General features: G+C 39.7%; 1 protein-coding gene across 3 annotated transcripts in view; it reads right to left on the reverse strand.

Annotated features, from left to right (window-relative positions):
- PATJ (PATJ crumbs cell polarity complex component) overlaps nucleotides 1-19,047 on the reverse strand; it is a 340,997-nt gene that overhangs the window by 103,372 nt on the left and 218,578 nt on the right. For all 3 annotated transcript variants that reach the window (XM_029947821.1, XM_029947819.1, XM_029947822.1), the window contains exon 29: nucleotides 172-244. In XM_029947821.1, the coding sequence (XP_029803681.1) occupies nucleotides 172-244 (73 nt within the window). The remainder of the gene's footprint in view (nucleotides 1-171; nucleotides 245-19,047) is intronic.

A 19,047-nucleotide genomic window follows, 5' to 3' on the forward strand; every position in this document is an offset into this window, starting at 1 on the left:
CTGAGCCACCCAGGTGCCCCCTCAAATACTTTCTAATTAAGGACATTCCCTATTTAACACATTCTGTGATTTTGGAATACCATGTACTAAAAATCAAAAATGCTAGAATTGGAAAAAATAATCATGACAAATCCATCTAAGTCACAACAAGTTCATTAGGAGCCATTTTACCTCAACAGACGACGGGGAACTTGATGGTAATGGAAATGGAGCAACGGCCATCTGATTGACTGCATCTTCATTTCTGTGGATGTGAAAACGGGCAGAATCAGTACACATCGAATGCTAAGTTTCTGGCTCAAGTTACAACCATTTCCTCTGTTGAACACACATACACAGCACCTTAGGAAAAAAAAATATGTACAGATGTATACTGGTTTTAAGCATGAAAACCTACTAAGCACAAAAAGGGATGTATCACCCGGGGACACTAAGATGTGGTTAGTAGTGACAGAGAACGATGATGCTAGGGGTTAGTTAGAGCCTGCTTAGTAAATCAGGTGTTGCTGAGGATCACTTTGGAAAGACATCAACTCTTTCAGCACTGTCGGGTATAAATTTTTCGAATGTCCGTGTGTAACCTCTAGGCCCATTAATGTCCAGAGCATTTTGTTCTTTGAACTGGAAAGGTTCCCAGCTCCCTCACTTGGCTTCTAACTTTGTTCTGCCAAATGAAGGATGACAGGATGTGTGTGACAGGCCCTGCATGGGTGGACACTGTGAGGAGGAGTGATGGATGGGGAGGGCAGAGATCCAGACAGACGTGGGTTTAACTCCACTCCTCCTCATCCGAACGGAAGCAGAGAAGGTGGGAGCTAAAACTTCATCACCAGGGCCACAGGCACAGGACAACCCCAGGAATATGAGTTCTGATTATTTAGGCCTATTCCATGGCATTACCAGCAAATGATAGGCAGCGATTCCGTGGGAGACCTAATCTTTACTATTCATTCATGACCTATAACCAGTAATAATTATCTCAAGATTTATGTGAAGTTCAACTTTAGGTTTCAAATATAAACCAAGGAAGATCACAAAAGCTCTGAGACTATTCATGGATCTCTCTCCGTATGACAAATGTATCTAGCATAGCCACTACCTGACTTGGGATGGCATTCAAATCCAACCCCAAGGTATTTTTTACTTCTCACCAATTGGAAAAGATACATCAGTCCATGTCATTCCTGCTTTGGTGCTTTAATTATATCACTGCCTTTACCTGAATTGTCTTTATTAAATTTCTAATCTACCCATTCTTCTCTTCCAGTGTGAATTCAATAACCTCAATTAAGTGAATTATTCCCTTATGTCAAAAGACTATCTATATATTGATATCTTCCAAATTCACATGGTTAGCCTAGATCTTTTTCTAAGCTTAATATCTGCATATCTAACTCCTACTTTATAACTGCACTGGATGTCTTACAAACATCTCAAATAAAATAGATCCCTTTATCTGACCTGGTCCGCCAGAGGATTCCATGATCAATGCTCCTCACTTGAGTAAATATCAACAATGTCTGCCCCGCTGTTCATCCAGGAACTGGGGAGTCATTCTTGAAACTTCTAACCCCAGACTATATGGCCAATCAAGAAGTCTTGTTAATTCTACCATCAAATTGTATCTTAAGTCTTTCCATTATTATCGTTTCTCATCAGCGTTAACATTACGAGCATCCTATTTGGTCTCCCTACTTATATTCTTCATCCTTTCTCCGATCTATGCTTTACCTAGCAGTGTTATATGGTTCTAATAAATTAATCTGACTATATTTCTATCCCCTGATTAAAATCCTCCTATGGTTTATTACACTTAGGATCAAGTCCACACTTGTTAGGGAGGCTGTAAGAACTTGAGCAATCTGTCCCAGCCCCCATGGCTGGCTTGTTCTCTTCTCCTGGCTCACTTGGCTCTAGTCTGGCTACACAGCTTTCTTCCCATTTCTCAGCTGAGCCAAGCTCCATCCACCTCAGGGTACTAGCTACCCCTATTCCCTTCCACTCTGCTTGCCTGTTGCCCAAATGCTTTGTCTGATTTATATTCTTATTTCTTCTCCCTAGCTGACCATACACATCACTTCCTGAAGTAAGCCTTCCAGGACTGCCACTGTATGTATGCATATAGCACCCTATACAATAATTGTAGTTCTTGTCTTTCATAATTTACCTAACTGATCTGTGTAAACATGTGCTTCTAGATGGTAAGCACTCCAAGGACAGGAACCATGTCTTTCCTACTCTCTCTTACATTAGCTAGGGCAAACAGTGGCTGACAAACAGTCTGTATTTAACAGAGTTGTTAAATGAACTGAACTGCAAGAAGTCTATGCTGATGTAAAATTTTTTGTGGAAATAGAGTATAAATAATGAGATGAAGTCTAGGTACCATTTCTTATTCTAACCTTCTAAGATTCTCGGATTATCTAGCATATGAGCAAAACCAAAGCAAAAGGGAGAAAAACTGGAATCATAAAGTGACATAGCGCATGAAGAATGTATCTATTTTTTCTGACAGCATCACAGATGCCTTGAGCATGCACTATTACATTAAGAGGTGGCTTCTGTTTTTCAGGGAGTACAATCCATTCCTCAGCAGTTTGCTCATACACAGGAGAAGAAATCAGTTACCTTTGGATAAGTAACAGCATTTTCAAAGTGGTAATTCCCTTTCACATTCATTTTCCTCCACTGAATAACACAATAGAATTCAGCTCTAGCTTCGAGCTGAAAGCCAACAGGACATGTCTGCTCCAGACTCAGAGCTCATGGGGCAGAGTACTTTTGGCAGTAATTAAGCAGATGGCTTTTCATACCTCTTTCAAAGGTTACCGGCATTAAAAATATGGCTGCACATAAATTCTTATTGAAAAGTCATGATTACCGGGACCAAGTTGCTTCAAATCAGCCACATTATCCTTTCATAATTTAATGATTTTCCTCAAATGAGGATGACTTTAATGGTCTTTAAATTCTATATTAATTTTTTTAAACCTCACAAAATAGAACACCTACAATTACTCTCAATGGAGGGAAGAAAGCTGCTTTGTGAAGTTACAGTTCATAATCCTTTATAATCCACTTACCAGGGAGTGTTCACACACCTCCACATCAAGCAAGCAAAGACCTGACAATTTTAAAGAGAATGAGTAGGAAGAGGGAAGCCAAAAGAGAGAAGGCATTTTCATTTCAAACAAGCAGTCAATCTGAATGACTTCTGGGGACCCTCTGACCCTTCCTCTCCTGTGATTCTCACGAGGAATAAAATCTGTTTGCTTTATAATTTACCTTTCCAATATAATGAACGTAAGTTTTTTTAGGCCTTAGGTGTCCCATACAAGACACAATCAGAAATTGTAATTTCTTGTTGGTATTTTATAATTATCTTCAACAGCTGTGGAGAGAGATAATGGAGTGCTACCATGGGTAAGAGAATAGTTTTCCAGAGTACAGAACCCTGTATGTATATGAATCACTGTATTTGTCATGCTTTATTAAAATTACCTGTGCTGTTCTCTCTCTCTCCCTCTTGAAGCCCAGGGATGTGTTCTTATCTCTCTACATCCCCCCAGCTTGCAGTAGGGTTCCCAGGGTACTATAAATGTCTGTTGAATAAAAGTGATCTTAACAAGGCAGGAAAAAGACATGGAAGCAGAACTATCAAAACTATGCCCTGTGTTTTTCAAGCTGCTTCAACGAGTTAATTATGGCGTAGTGCTTCTAGTAGGCAGCTATCAATATTTGCCACATTAAGGGACATTTCTTGGGGTGTCTGCCTAGCTCACAGTGATTCCCTGAATAGGCCAGAGTAGCAATGTCTACACCGTGTAACAATGACAGTCTGCCTCAACCTCAGTGGATGTAGGGGGAAAACACCTGTCTCAGTTTGGGCCAATCAGACTCTCTCCCAGGGACTCAAAATTTAGAACAGAGAGATCAGGAGTGTAGTAGCAGATAATAACAATTGAAATGCTCAAGGCTAAAGGAGTAGTTGAGAAGTCCCTTCTGCTGACATCTCTGGAGTCATCCTGGTTTTTTTTTTTTTTAATTTTTTAAATCAACACTTACTCATTTTTGAGAGTGAGAGAAACAGAGCATGAGCAGGGAGGGGCAGAGAGAGAGGGAGACACAGAATCCAAAGCAGGCTCCAGGCTCTGAGCTGTCAGCACAGAGCCCAACACAGGGCTCAAACTCATAAACTGCGAGATCATGACCTAAGCTGAAGTCAGATGCTCAATGTACTGAGCCACCCAGATGCCCCTTCATCCTGGTTTCTTCAGTCTTAGCTATATGGCTCCTTTTTAAGAGCCCCTGAGACATCTTTGTATTCTTACAATGCATTCTCCTTTTATTTATTTTTTTTAATGTTTATTTTGAGAGAGAGAGAGAGAGAGAGAGAGAGAGAGAAAGCACTTGTACAGGGGTGAGGAGGGGTGGAGGGACAGGAAAGGGCTGAGAATCCCAAGCAGGCTCTGTGTTCTCTGTGCAGAGCCTGATGCGGGGCTCAATCTCATGAACCATGAAATTATACCCTGAGCTGAAAACAAGAGTCTGGTGCTTAACAGCCACCCAGGCGCCCCCTGCATTGTTCTTTTAATTGAAGCTGGCTAGCATTTCCTAATTAAAGTCAATAATATAGCTCTGATTTTGTTTTGAATACATTTAGTTTGTTAAACAAATATTTATACTATGGGTATAAAGATGGACCATTTCTGCCTTTGATGGTATTAGCAATTCGTGAGGAATATATCTATATAAGTAAGTAGACAATTACCATAATGGAATTAACTATACAGGGACTGTCGATTTAGTTTTTCTCCAAACGTATTCTAGGAACACCCCCAGTTCAGTTTGTTTGTAGAATATGCTTATATTTACCATAAATATACATTCTAGATCCTGATTTCAATTCCATTTTGTTATAAAAATACACTCACTGGTACTTGTGTTAGTTAGAATTCTAAGAAGAGTCCCAAGATTCTTGCCCCGTGGTTTACATACTGAATAGGAACAATTTCACTTCCATGATTACATTATATTACACAGCACAGCTGACTGAAAGACAGAGCAAGATTATGGGGTTGGGCTTGACCCAATCACATGGGCCCTTTAAATCTGGAGATGTCACTCCCCAGAGCTCAAATACCCTGATCTCCTAAATTAGTGTTTTGTTTTACAGGAATCCTAAAGAATGCTTGGAGGTCAGAGACAGGAAGTCAGAAATTAAAAATACCATTGTGGGGAATGCCTGGGTGGCTGGCCGGTTAAGTTAAGGGTCTGACTCTTGGTTTCAGCTCAGGTCATAATCTTACAGTTTCATGGGTTTGATCCCTGCACACACTGATAGTGTGGAGCCTGCTTGGGATTCCCTGTCTCCCTCTGTCTCTGCCGTTCTCCCCTTTGCGCTTTGTCTCTCTCAAAATAAATAAAACAAACAAAAAGAAATACTATTGCTGGTTTGAGGAGGGTGGAGGCCACGTGGCAATGAATATGAATAGCCTCTAGGAGCGCTGTCCCCATTTGAGAACCAGCAAGGGCATACGAGACATCAACTAGGATAAACCTGAAAGTCAAATTTTTTCCAAGACTTCAGACAAAAACTTAGAATGGCCAACACTTTGACTCTGCCTTGTGATACACAGTCATGCTGTGCCAGACATCTGATCTACAGAACTATGAGCTAATAAATGGCTTGTTGTTTCAAGCCATTGAATTGGTGGTAATTTGTTACACAGCAAGGGAACACTAGCACACAACACAATTCTTTGATTTGGAAAACGTGGTCACCGGAAACACAACCATTCACCCCTGTTCCTCAAGGTTTTTCATGGATTAGTTCGTTTGACTTGCATAACAGCCCTATGTGGTAATCACAGTGACTTTCTTCATTTAACACAGAGGGTAAGCAACCTGACCAAACTCACAAAGCAAATGACTAGTAGAGCTGAGGCTGAAACCTGGCAGGCTGGTCTCAAAACCCACTCTTTGAACTACTACACCATAGTGTTTCCCATTTGAATAACCTGCCCCAGAGCCATATATATCTTCTCTTACACACTCAGGCTAATAGTCCCAGACCCACCTTAGGGAAAAGTTCTACAAGGTCGCAATTTACTCTTAAAGCTATTTCATAATTTTCCTTAGGGCAACAAGAATGAAAGGTTCTGAGTTTGCTCACTCTATCAGGCTTTCGCACTTAAGTTCTGAGCGTCATATCTTCATTACTTAGTCCTTGTACACATATGATGAGTATAAAATGCTTCAAAATACTCATCGTGTTTGATACTGTAGGTAGCATGGTAAAAAATACAGCAGAGTGTAATTCCCTCCATATTCTTCTGTGATATTAATTAGAACTGTTCATAAATCCTCTGGCTTGTACTTTTCTTCTTTAAAGTTGAGTTGGTACTTGAATCAAGTACTTGGTAATCAAGGAAATACATGTTGAGATGGAACCTATGTGGCCTTGGGTGAACCCAAGGTGACCAAAGTGAACAGCAAAGTGCCCTTGCTGATCCCAGATGGACATGTAATGTGATAAAGAAATAAACTTTCGCTGCTTCAAGCCACTGAGATTCGGTCATCAGTTCACTGAAGCATGATTGAGCTTATCCTGACTCAAAAGTGTTCTATACAAGTTTATTCTATGATCATTATTTTTAGAAATCATGCTTATACCTTATTCAGAATAGCTAAAAACTCAAAACAACCTGAAAGTCCATACAGGAGAACGGACCAACAAATTATGGTATATTTATAGTATGGAGTATTACTCAGGACCTGAAGGAACTATTGATACATATAACATGGATAAATCTTGAAAAAATTATGTAAAATGAAAGAAACTAGACACAAAAGAATTGTTTCATTCTATTTACATGAAGTTCAAGAATAATTAAAAAGGGGTACCTGGGGGGGCACCTGAGTGGCTCAGTTGAGTGCCCAACTTCCGCTCAGGTTGTGGTCTCACAGTTTGTGAGTTCGAGCCCTGCATCAGGCTCTGTGCTGACAGATTCTGTCTCTCTCTCTCTCTCTCTGCTCCTCCCCTGCTCATGCTCTGTCTCTCTCTCTCTCAAAAATAAACAAACATTAAAATTAAAAAAGAAAAAAAAAAAGGGAAACCCTGGGTGGTTCAGTTGGTTGAGCGGCTAACTTTGGCTCGGCATAATTTTGTGGTTTGTGGGTTTGAGACTCGCATCAGACTCTGTGCTTAGAGCCTGGACCCTGCTTTGGGTTCTATGTCTCCCTCTCTGTCCCTCCCCGACTCGCATGCTGTCTCTCTTTCAAATAATGAATAAACATTTAAAAAATTAAAAAGAAAAACAAAACTAATCTATGATGACAGAAATTAGGAAGTGTTGGTAATGGGGCAGGGAGGGATTGACTAGAAAGGAGCACCAGTAAACTTTTTGGGATGAAATGTATTCTGTATTTTTGTTTTGGGTGATGGTTGCACACGTATACGTTTTGTATCATCAAAACAACAAACTGAATACCTCAAATCTATTGCAATGAATGTAAATTGTGCCCCAATTAAAAAATAAATTCATCGTTACATGTAGCATAAGACAACCATGCTATTGTGGCAAGAAACCTAGAATGAGGCAGGCCTAGGCAAAGGTCAGGCAAAGTGAGATACTTAACTTCTTAAAATCTTGGTTTCTTTTTTTAAAATATTTTTGAAATTAATTTTTGAGAGACAGAGAGACAGCATGAGCAGGGTAGGATCAGAGAGAGAGGGAGACACAGAATCTGTCAGCACAGAGCCTGATGCAGGGCTCGAACCCATGAACTGTGAAATCATGACCTGAGCTGAAGCTGGACCTGACTGAGCCACCCAGGTGCCCAAAATCGTGGTTTCTTAACCTATAAAAATGAGATAGTATCTTCCAACGGAAATGCTGTGAAGTAACATAAATGTAGAAGCGCCAAAGCATAGTAACAGCTGTAAACACTTAATCTTTTATGGCTTTATGATGTTCAGTGTCAGATCCTTAAACTTCCAGGGATTGAGGAATCAGTTACCATTAATATATTTAGCCATTGACCCTCATATCCAAAGAAATCATTAAGTCTGATAGCTTCATTGTAGACTTCATTCTTTCTTCTCTTTTTCCAGTCTTGTGGCCCCCATCCTAATTCGTGTACTTATCACATAGTCTGTACTATGGCAACAGTGACACTATTGGTTTCCTTGTCTGTTTTGTGTATGTCTCAAATCAATCCAAATCCCTCACTCAATTGTGAAAAACACTCCCTTTAAATAAGTCTGAAAATGCAATCTGAGTAAGTCAACATCACCGTGTTCCCTCAATAGGTGTCTGTTTTACCAGATGTATAATTATTTATTTGCATGACTAAGGAATTCATAAAGAACTTCTTACTTAACTCTATGGTCTTATTAGCATCTGACATGCAGAAGGTACTTGATAAATGCTTGAATTAAATTTGTTCATGCAGTTTGGACTCAATTCATTCCTATGTAAGTATATCCAGGTACCATTAACTAGCTTTTGCCATAATCACTTCTCCAACAGTAATCTCTCCCTCCCCTGAATTTCTAAACTACTTACATAGCTTTTCTCAGTAACTTCAGTCCATTCCTCCAGGAATATTTCATTGCAATCTTGGAAGCACGTACATGTTACTTACAGGGATTTACTGATAAAACCCTATACACTTATTGCTTATTCCATCAAAGTTGTAACCAAAATTCAAACTGTAAATTTCTTATGATTTCATTACCATGTTCCTTGAAGTATTAATCCAAACAATTATTGGCTACTTCCTTAGGATAGATAGGGGATACTCTCTCCAATATAACCTCTGAAAGAACACACCAAATCATGGTCAAAAGAAAGATCAGTGGGCTACAATAAGAACATACTTATCCTTCAGGAAAGCATGATGAGCCCAAGACAACAATTTATGAATGAGGAAAAGAGAATCTGATGTAATGGGTGGTATGTATATGTGTTGACAGAATGTCTTGACTTTTCATTTATCATGGTCAGAGATCTCTCCAAGGAGCATTTCTGCATCTTTTCAAAGTGAGTGTGTCCAATCTAAAATCCATCTGAAATCTCAAAGGATCCCAAACAGCCATAACAATCTTAAAAAAGAACAAAATTTGAGGTCTCACTCTTCCTGATTTCAAAACTACCTACAAAGCTATAGTAATAAAAATAGTGTGGTACTGGCGTAATAAAGACATATAGACCAATGTAACAGGAGAGCCCTGAAAACTCTCACATGTATGGTCAAATGATTTTCAAAAAGGATGGCAAGACCATTCAGTGGGGGAAATGATCTTTTCAACAAATGGTGCTGGTAAAACTGGATATTCATATGCAAAAAAATAAAGCTGGATCTTTATACCATATACAAAATTAACTCCAAAGCCCCAAATATAAGAGCTAAAACTACAACACTCTTAGAAGAAAATACAGAGGAAAATCTTTGTGTCTTTGAATTTGGCAAAGAATTCCTGAACACACCACTAAAAGCCCAAGTAACAACAGCAGCAAATGGGCAAACAAGATTACATCAAAATGAAAAATGTGCATCAAAGATCACAACACAATAAAGAGGCAAACCTATGAAGTGAGAGAAAATACTTGCAAATTTCGTATCTCATAAGGGTTTAATATCCAGAATATATAAAGAACTCCCACAACTCAACAACAACTTGATTTGATTAAAAATTGGGCAAAAAAGGTTGAAAATAAATTTCTCCAAAGATGTTCAAATGGCCAATAAACACATCAAAAGATGCTGTATATCAATAATTAGCAGAGAAATGCAAATCAAAACCATAATAAGACACTACCTCACACCCGCTAGGATGGCTATCAAGAAACAGAAAATAGTAAGTATTGGCGAGGCTATGAAGAAACTAGAACCCTGTCCGCTGTTGGAAGGATGCCCTATGGCACAGCTGCTATGGAGAACAGGATGATGGCTCCTCAGAAAACTAAAACCAGAATTACTGTAGGATTCAGCAATCCTACTTCCGGGTATGTACCTGGAAGAAACAAGAGCAGAGTCTTGAATTCATTTGTACTCTCACGTCCATAGTAGCACTATTCACAAGAGTCAGAAGGTAGAAACAACCCTGTCATGTGCCGCTTGACAGGTGAATGGATAAATAAATGTGGTCTATACAAACACTGGCATAGTATTCAGCCTTGAAAAGGAGAAAAATTCTGACACATGCCACAACATGGATGAACCCTGAAAACATGGTAACTGAAATAAGCCAGTAACAAAAGGAAAAATGCTATATAATTCCACTTTTATGAGGTACCTAGTATACTTTAAATTTTTTTAACGTTTATTTGAGAGAGACAGACAGACAGACAGACACAGAGTGTGAGTAGGGGAGGGACAGAGAAAGAGGGAGACATAGAATCCCAAGCAGGCTCCAAGCTCTGAGCTGTCAGCACAGACTGTGATGTGGGGCTCGAACGCACAAACTGTGAGATCATGACCTGAGCCAAAGTTGGATGCTTAACTGACTGAGCCACGCAGGCACGCCTACCTAGTGTACTTAAATACAGAAACAGAAAGTAGAATGGTAGATGCCAGAGGCTGCAGGGTAGGGGAGGGAGAATGGGGAGTTATTATTATTATTATTTTACCAGGTAAGATGTTTAGTTTTACAAGACATAAAGAGTTCCAGAGATACATAGTGGTGATGGCTGCACAACAGTGCAATGTACTGTGTACACTGTAATGTACCTACTGCCACTGAACTGTACACTTAAAAATGGTTAAGATGGTGGACTCCATGTTATACATATTTCGCTACAATTTTAAAAAATTAAACAAGACAAACAACAACAAAAGTGTGCAGAGAATATATCTGACTTAGAATGTCACTTAAAAATCATTATTGTCAGGGTGCCTGGGTGGCTCAGCTGATTGAGTGTCTGACTTCAGCTCAGGTTGTCATCTCATTGAGCCCCCCATCAGGCTCTGTGCTGGCAGCTCAGAGCCTGGAGCCTGCTTCAGATTCTGTGTCTCCCTCTCTCTCTGCCCCTCCCCTACTTGTGTTCTGTCTCTTTCCGTCTCTCAAAAATAAATAAAAAACATTAAAAAATAATTGTTATAGTCTCCAGACTCCTGTGGTTCTGCAACTTGGAACCCCTGAAATTCACTTTCTCTAAACCCATAGGACCTTACACTTTATGCCAACAAACAGCATTGTAAGAAAAACAGGAGTTATGTGCCTCAGTTCAGCCAGGGTAGCTGAATAGGCAGACTTCATCTTTTTAAAAATCTATTCTAAAATGATTACAATTACCCTCTAGTGCCTAGCACAGTGTTTAAATACACACAGAAGTTGAAATAATGACGAATACATGAACACAGCTAAAGAGGCCTAGATGTTATTTTCTGATTGTACTAAATATAATGATGTGAGACACTGAAGGACAGAAAAAATAAACTCTACATTTGCTTTATTAATTGGGACACAACTCTGAATTAACATTTGGCTAGGAAAGCTCAATATAAATGAACCAGAAGTAACATATAAAACAAAGCACATCATTATATTTCAGTGGGAGCAAACTCCTTTCTGAAAAGATTCCAGGAGATGTTTCAAACTCTACAAACAGACTGCATAGTTTTCAATTTCCAATTGGAAGAAATCACCAAAATAGCAATATGCTGAATCTGAAATAAATGACCAATGACAGTAGAATTATGAACTTTATTTACTTGGCACTGCAAACAATGTCACTAATGAGGGCTGCTGGGAGCAACTCAGCATGCAGACCCACATTTCACAAATGTGGCCCCAGGCAAGTCCTAAATAATTGTTGCCAGTTGTACAGAGGAAAATACTCATAAAGTATCTGGCACTGCAGGCTGGCGGGAGGGTTGATGTGGAGAGCTTGGGACTGGATGGACCAATGACTTAGCCTAATAAGCTTCTCTAGAGGTTCTTTCTGAAAGATACCGTAGTAGATACCCTCAGCCACGCCTCTCTTTACCTGGCTGACAAAGCCTTACTGCTGTTCAGATATCCAGCCTCACAATAAGGGAGAGGTGACGTCTCCCACCCCAAGTGAAAACGCAGGATAAATCCTGCCTGATTCCTCTGAGATACTAATGGCAATCCAATCCCATTTCAAGAGCCAGTGACTGGTTTGGCAAGGAGATATATCATATTGGAGATCCTCAGTGGGGGCCTGCTCAGGGAGCTTGTGCTTTGCTAAAGAAGTCTAAACGATAAAAACTTGTCGGAATCAAGGCTAAAAGTCTACAGGTGACAAAAATGTGCAGAAAGAACCAGCTGTCTTACTTTGGCTGCTCATGATTTGTTCAGATAGCTCACTTTTATCACCCTTCTCATTCATGAGGATTCTTTGGCAGCAAGCAAGAGAAATGAATTTGGACCAACTAAAGCAAAGGGGAACTTATTAAAGGGATACAGAGATATGAAACACAAGCAGGCTACATGATCAGATTTGGAACATACAGGAACTCAGAGGCCTCCAGAGGACCAGGAAGCAGGAAAACAGAATGATGTCATAGCAGGAACCTCCCATTAAGGCCCTGTGGTTTCATGAATAAACACCATTTATATAAAATCATTCACATTACTTGTTTCCTATTCTAAGCAAAGGTATCATATTGCCTAAGCTTAGGTCACATGACCAACCCTGGGTCACATCTCAGAAGTGAAAGGTAGGGTCCCTTCAGCTTGCACAGAGGAAGAGAGGCATCTAGATGTACTGTTTTTACTATTTTACCATAGTACATGCATTGTGTGTGTGTGTGTGTATGTTTAGAAAAGAATGTCTACCTAAGGAAATAGACATTCTACAAGGAAAGGTAAAGTACTGACCACCACCAACAACCACCAAAAAAGAGAGAGAGAGAGAGAGAGAGAGAGAGAGAGAGAGAGAGAGAGAGAGAAAAGAAGAGAAGAGAAGAGAAAAGAAAAGAAAGAAAACCTGCCCAGACACAATTAGAAAAACCAGGCATAATTAAGTGTTGGGAGTGCTAAAAGAAATCAAACAAATATAGTCATAATTCCCCCAAGCTGGTACTATGTTAAGGAAGGGGAGTAGCAAAGAAAACAAGAAATTGCCAATTTCTTGAAATAAAAATAATGAAATAAAAATGACTTTCAAAGATACTTTATAAGTCACACAAGAAAGTTTGGTAGCAACATGAATTCACCTGATTCATGAATAGCCCTGCAAAATTTTGGGTCACTTCAGATTGACTAGCTCCAATTACCTTCAAAAAAGGGAAAACTTATGGATTCTGTGGAGATTCAAAAGAATATGCCATAGGCTGTCAAGATGATTCCAGAAATGGAATCCACCCAGTGGAATCGTAACTGGATTAAATGTACAACTTCCCAAGGTTACCAGAGTAGGTCAAAGGGAACGATGCTTATCAACATCCAATGTTTTGACAAAAGATCAAAACACAAAACATTTCTATTCTACCTTATTCTTGAACTAAAAGGCTTATAAATTCTACTTATAAATATAAAATCAATGAATTAAAATTACTCTTTACTATGGAGAGTACAATAAACAAGTACCAGAGAAATTAAGAAAGAGCATAGCGGAGCACCTGAGAGACTCCCATGGGTTCACCATATGGTCCAACAACACAGAAACAGAAGAGCTTTGAAACTGAAGAGTGTCTCTGATCTCCTTCCTTTTGCAAGCCCCAGTAAGAAGTCCGTGCTAATGACAGGCCTCTTCCTTGAATCTTGTCATACATCTCACGGGCGATATTTCGTTGTGTACTTGAAAAGGGGCATTGCATCTTTAATGGTCCATGAGCGTCAGAAGATGCTTCCTCACGGATCTCAAAGCAGGGGATGCACACAGCTGTACGCATCCAATGATACTTTCAACGACTGCTTTTCTCGTAGAAGTCAATGTTCAGGTACATTGGGTAGAATATCCAATTCCAGAAACCTTTGGGTTTCCGAACAGACTAAAACTTTGCTTACTTATCCTTCAGGTTTGAGCTTCAGCACCTTTCTCTGTAATCCTCTCCCAAAGGCTCCAAAGGTTAGGGTAACTGAGTCTCTATACATACTTAAAGTACCCAGCACCTTTATTGCTGGATGAAGTGATATCACGCTGCTTGTTCTCTGCCTCCTCCTTTAAGGTAGAGATTGTAGTCTTTGCGTCATGGCCCTCACAGCCCCAACACAAGGAGGCACCCTGCATATACTTGTTGAATAGATGCATGAATGGTTCTTGATCAAAGTTAAACTCCTGCTTATTTCCACAATCTGTTTTCCCTCTTATTTAGATTTAAAGAGCATTCAATTCACTTCTTCAGATGGGCTTCTTCCACAGATGACTGACATTCACATTAATTTCAAGTCAATATCATCTTTTAGGGATCTAGCCAGAGGATAACGGGCCCCACTATATTTTTAATGACAAAAACAAGACAAATGTTCAATCGATACTCCACGGTAGCCCCCACGGTGAATCCACTTTAAGCCAGTAGGGTTTGACAGCCAACACTAAATCTTTCCATGGGGTTCAGTTTCACTTGGCGTCCCCTAGCCCCAGGAGTTTTTATAACAGTACACATTTTCCACATGTAATTAAGTAATGGAGAGTGAGCTGTTATACATGACATTTAATTTTCAGTAGTGGGGGAAGGTATGACAAGAGCTGCAGGCAAGATCATTAATCTCCTCGGATCCCTGCCCTGCCAAATACAGCAATTCATTCTTTCCTGTATTAATACAGCTCTCCTCCCGTACTTAAGTTATGGTGCTTGCGGAGAGGGGATAATGTCAAACAGGAAAACCCACAGAATTGAACGTGTGGTATAGAGTAAGAACCTAAGATTGTAAAATGCATCTGGATTATCCATTGTGGAGTAAGTCAGTGTACCTGAGTCCCCATGTGCCATAGGCACAAGTTCATGATTACCAGATTGTCCAAAATCTAATTTGGGGTAAAAACGGGGGGGAAGACTGATTATGTAAGTCATGTAGACATAGCACCAACTTGCTAATTTCACTAATAACTCAGACCTCTTGTGAATTAAAGATCAATTAGTAAATGAGTACATACAAGTGTTAAAAGACTATGACAAGGATGTGATCACACGAATGTGTATCACTATAGACTAAAGGCCCGAGTTAATTAAAATGTTGCCTGCAGCATATTTTAACAGCCTTCTGTGATTACTGCTAATCATACTCTGAAATCTGTGGCTAGTTCCCATTTCTATCTTAATTGTCAATAAATTTAGAAAAAAGTTGCTGAGGCATACAAGCCAAAAATTTCTCTATAATGGAAATGCACAGAGAATCAATAATTTCAACTAAGGAAGGAAATATTACCGAATAGAGGCATTACCTAGAAAGAAACACAATTTATACACATCAGTTTTTAAAGTAACATTATATAGCATAAGTTAGGCAGCTAAAAGTATAATTGCACCTGTTGTGCTGAGGTGACTTAAGTGTTAACTTCCTGAAACTTGATAGCACATCAGTATTTAACTGCTTTAAGATTTGGTTCCCAAATAGGCACAACTAGGGTTCTTGTACCAATAGTCTGTCTGCAGGAGATAACCTATAGACAGAGGTTGAAAATGTATCTAATTGAATGATGAACTAGATAATCAGTCTGAAGAAGAGAAGGATGGTACATTGGGGAGCATGTAAAATGCACAGGTTACCACATTTAAATAGCACAACAGTCTACCATTATACCCCCACTGGTGCCATACACAGCAGATGAGCAATAATATATATCTTTTTATTTCCTTATGTGTTTTATATCCTGACACTATCTGATATTATTCACCTCAGTAAAATCTATTCTATTTTATTGACATGGGGATTAACACATGTTAATTAGATTTCTCTTTATATATTCTTTCATTGAATGGTACTCTACTCCTTGTTAGAATATCAGGTCACCATTTCAAAGGAGGAGGAGGCACCTGCCAGGCTCAGTTAGTGGAGCACGCAACTCTTGATGCTCTCGATGTCACGGCCGTGAGTTCAAGTCTCATATTGGGTGTCGAGCTTACTTAAGAAAAAAAGTGGGGAGGGAGATAAGGGGGAGAGGCAGCAGCAGACACAGGACTAAAACATGTCTTAGGCAGACTGTGTCCATGTCTCTTATTCCAACATTTATTAGAAATGGTTTTATATAGCGGTGCCTGGGTGGCTTGGTTGGTTGAGTGTCCTACTCTTGATTTTGGCTCAGGACATGATCCTAGGATTGTGGGATCAAGCCCCATTTTGGGCTCCATCTTGAGCATGGAGCCTGCTTAAGATTCTCCCTACCTCTGTTCCTCTCCTCCATTCGTGCACACACTCTCTTAAAAAAAAAAAGTTATATATAATGATAGCTACATATATAGTTATATAGCTATCTCTTCTATGTGTTTTATCATTATGATGTTCATTAAAATTCTTTTTTTTTAATGTTTTATTTATTTTTGATACAGACAGAGACAGAGCATGAGAGGGGGAGGGGCAGAGAGAGAAGGAGACACAGAACCGGAAGCAGGCTCCAGGCTCTGAGCTAGCTGTCAGCACAGAGCCTGACGCGGGGCTGGAACCCACGAACGTGAGATCTGACCTGAGCCGAAGCCGGAGGCTTAACCGACTGAGCCACCCAGGCGCCCCTGATGTTCGTTAAAATTCTTAAACTGTGAATGTGCTTCATTCAAAAAAAATATTCCAGATTCCAGTACAAAATGTATATGGAGAGGTTAATCTTTTTCCTCCTCTTCCCTTATCCCTAACTTCTTTTTTCCTCTTACTTTCTTTTCTTTTTCTGCCACCATTATTATCATCTTCATCACCATAGCAGCAAATATTGCTGAGCCCATATTGCCAGACAATTTATATGTATTAAGACATTAGAACATCTACAAGCCAGCTATATTATCTACATACCGTAGATCAGGAAACTGACCAAACTCATACACGTGGGGTATTCTAGAGCTGGGTTTCAAGCCTAGACCAGGTGAATCAGCGTTTCCTCTTTTAATCACTTAGACTTATCCTTCAGGCTTGTTTAGAAAAGAATTCATCACTTTAGGTAAGAGCTCTCAGTCAGACGAATAGTTCCTTCTCTTATGGAAACAGAAGGATTAATTAACAAAACGTTGGCACACAAATTATCAGATACATTTCTACCAAATCAAACAAAAGGTTGTCAGCAGTGCACACATCTGTCTTGATTCAATTTAAACTAATTTTCCTTTACAGTCTCAAAGTGGGTAAGACAATAGATTATTCAGAATCACGCCTACATCTTTTTTCTCTCTACTAAGGTAGACAGGGAAATTTGCCCCAGCTTAGATTACTTGGGAAAGAACTGAGTAGAGGAACTTGAGTATGAGAAATAATTTTGTAAAATAGCAAATTTTATCTATATGTATCTTTTTTTCTGTTAAGTCCACAAAATCAGTCAAACTGACTTACTATGAATGCTGCCTTTGGAGAGTAAATAATCTGGAACTGCTTAGAAGGAGCTGCAAGGAAACTTATTCAAAAAGCTTTTTGAACGTTGACAATGTGCTATAATTTAAGAACGGTTCATAATTAGATTACATGTTTTGAATGTACAGTGATACTTCCAAATGACTTAAAATCCCTTCCAGTAAATAAGTATTCTGTGACATCCTCAATCATGCTTACACCATTAATTTACTGAAGAAATTATTTCTTTGATTCTGATCTCCTCTCGACAATCAAAATTGAAATCAGCACACACGAAATTACTGGGGCTTTATTACTATGATTAAAATGCTCCTCAGTTTTCTTTTCTGTCTTCTAAATAATTTCAAATCATGTAACCTTTCTTTCTTGAAAGAGGAGGATTCTATTTCCCAACTACTTAATTGCATTAGATGGTTTCCTTTGGATCCTATTCAATTTTCTTTTTGCTCTCTTTAGGTGGGAGGGCCCAGCACGGGTGATAAAAGTCCCACAGATGGCGAAGAGGTGGCCGCGATTTGCAGTAGTTGTCAACACGAACTGAGCACGAAGCGCAGACACGGGTGAGTGCCGGGTGCGCCTGCTTGGGGCCTCCTCTCAGGGCTCTCTGCACAGTGCTCAAGCCCACAGGATGTCGATGGACACCTTCATCTCTGAATGGCTGACCTTTCCTCAGGTCTGTTCACATCCTCAGTGTCTAACTCTAATTTTGTAACTGCTGGCAACAGGAAGGGCAAAGAAACCCAAAAAGGAGATTGGTACCTAAGTAGGAGCCAGAGGAGGACTGTCGTAACACACAAAGACAGAAGAGAAGGAGGAAGGATTCTGCCTTCGGAAGCAAGGCTAAAACCCAGAAACCCAGGAAGGGCCACCGAGTGGGAGAAAAGGATACCAATGTATGATGTCGTCAGGAGCAAAGCAGCAACCACACCCTGTGAGGCGGAAGTGATAGCACGGGAAGGAGTATTTCAATCCCCTACATTAGTGCCCATATCTGGGAATAAAACTACCCCTTAATCCCAGTGGTCCTTGGGAATGCACAGCTCTTACTGACAAATAACTAGTAACAGGAGGAAGAGGAATTATGATCATCAATGTCATAAAGTACCACTTAACACTCTTTCAGCCTTTATGCGAAAAAGTGTTCAACTTTTCAAATTTTTACATGTCACAGTGAATGAAGTACGTGCTTTATTATTCCCATTTTAGAGAGGATACCTGAGGCCAGAAGGAAAAGAAACAGAGTGACAGCTAACACACAGGGTTAGTTACGTCACTTTAATGATAATTCTGATTCATCAGTCATTTTGGTCCAATAAAAGGAATCAAACACTCCATTGCTGACGAGGCAATAGAAGCTACCACCAAGGAGAATTCCCAGTTCTGACTTACTTATGCCGAAAGGACTCAGTCAGGAAGCAGGCAGGGTACGGGGAAATGTGGAACCCCAAACATACCACATGACTCTAGACAGCAGAGTTCACATCTGCTCCCTTTGGGATTTCTCACCAGCATTTGATTTTTTTAACAGTTTATTTTGAGAGAGAGACAGAACATGAATGTGGGGGGGGGGGGCGGGC

This window comes from Suricata suricatta, chromosome 8 (genome assembly GCF_006229205.1).
Source record: "Suricata suricatta isolate VVHF042 chromosome 8, meerkat_22Aug2017_6uvM2_HiC, whole genome shotgun sequence".
Lineage (NCBI taxonomy): Eukaryota > Metazoa > Chordata > Mammalia > Carnivora > Herpestidae > Suricata > Suricata suricatta.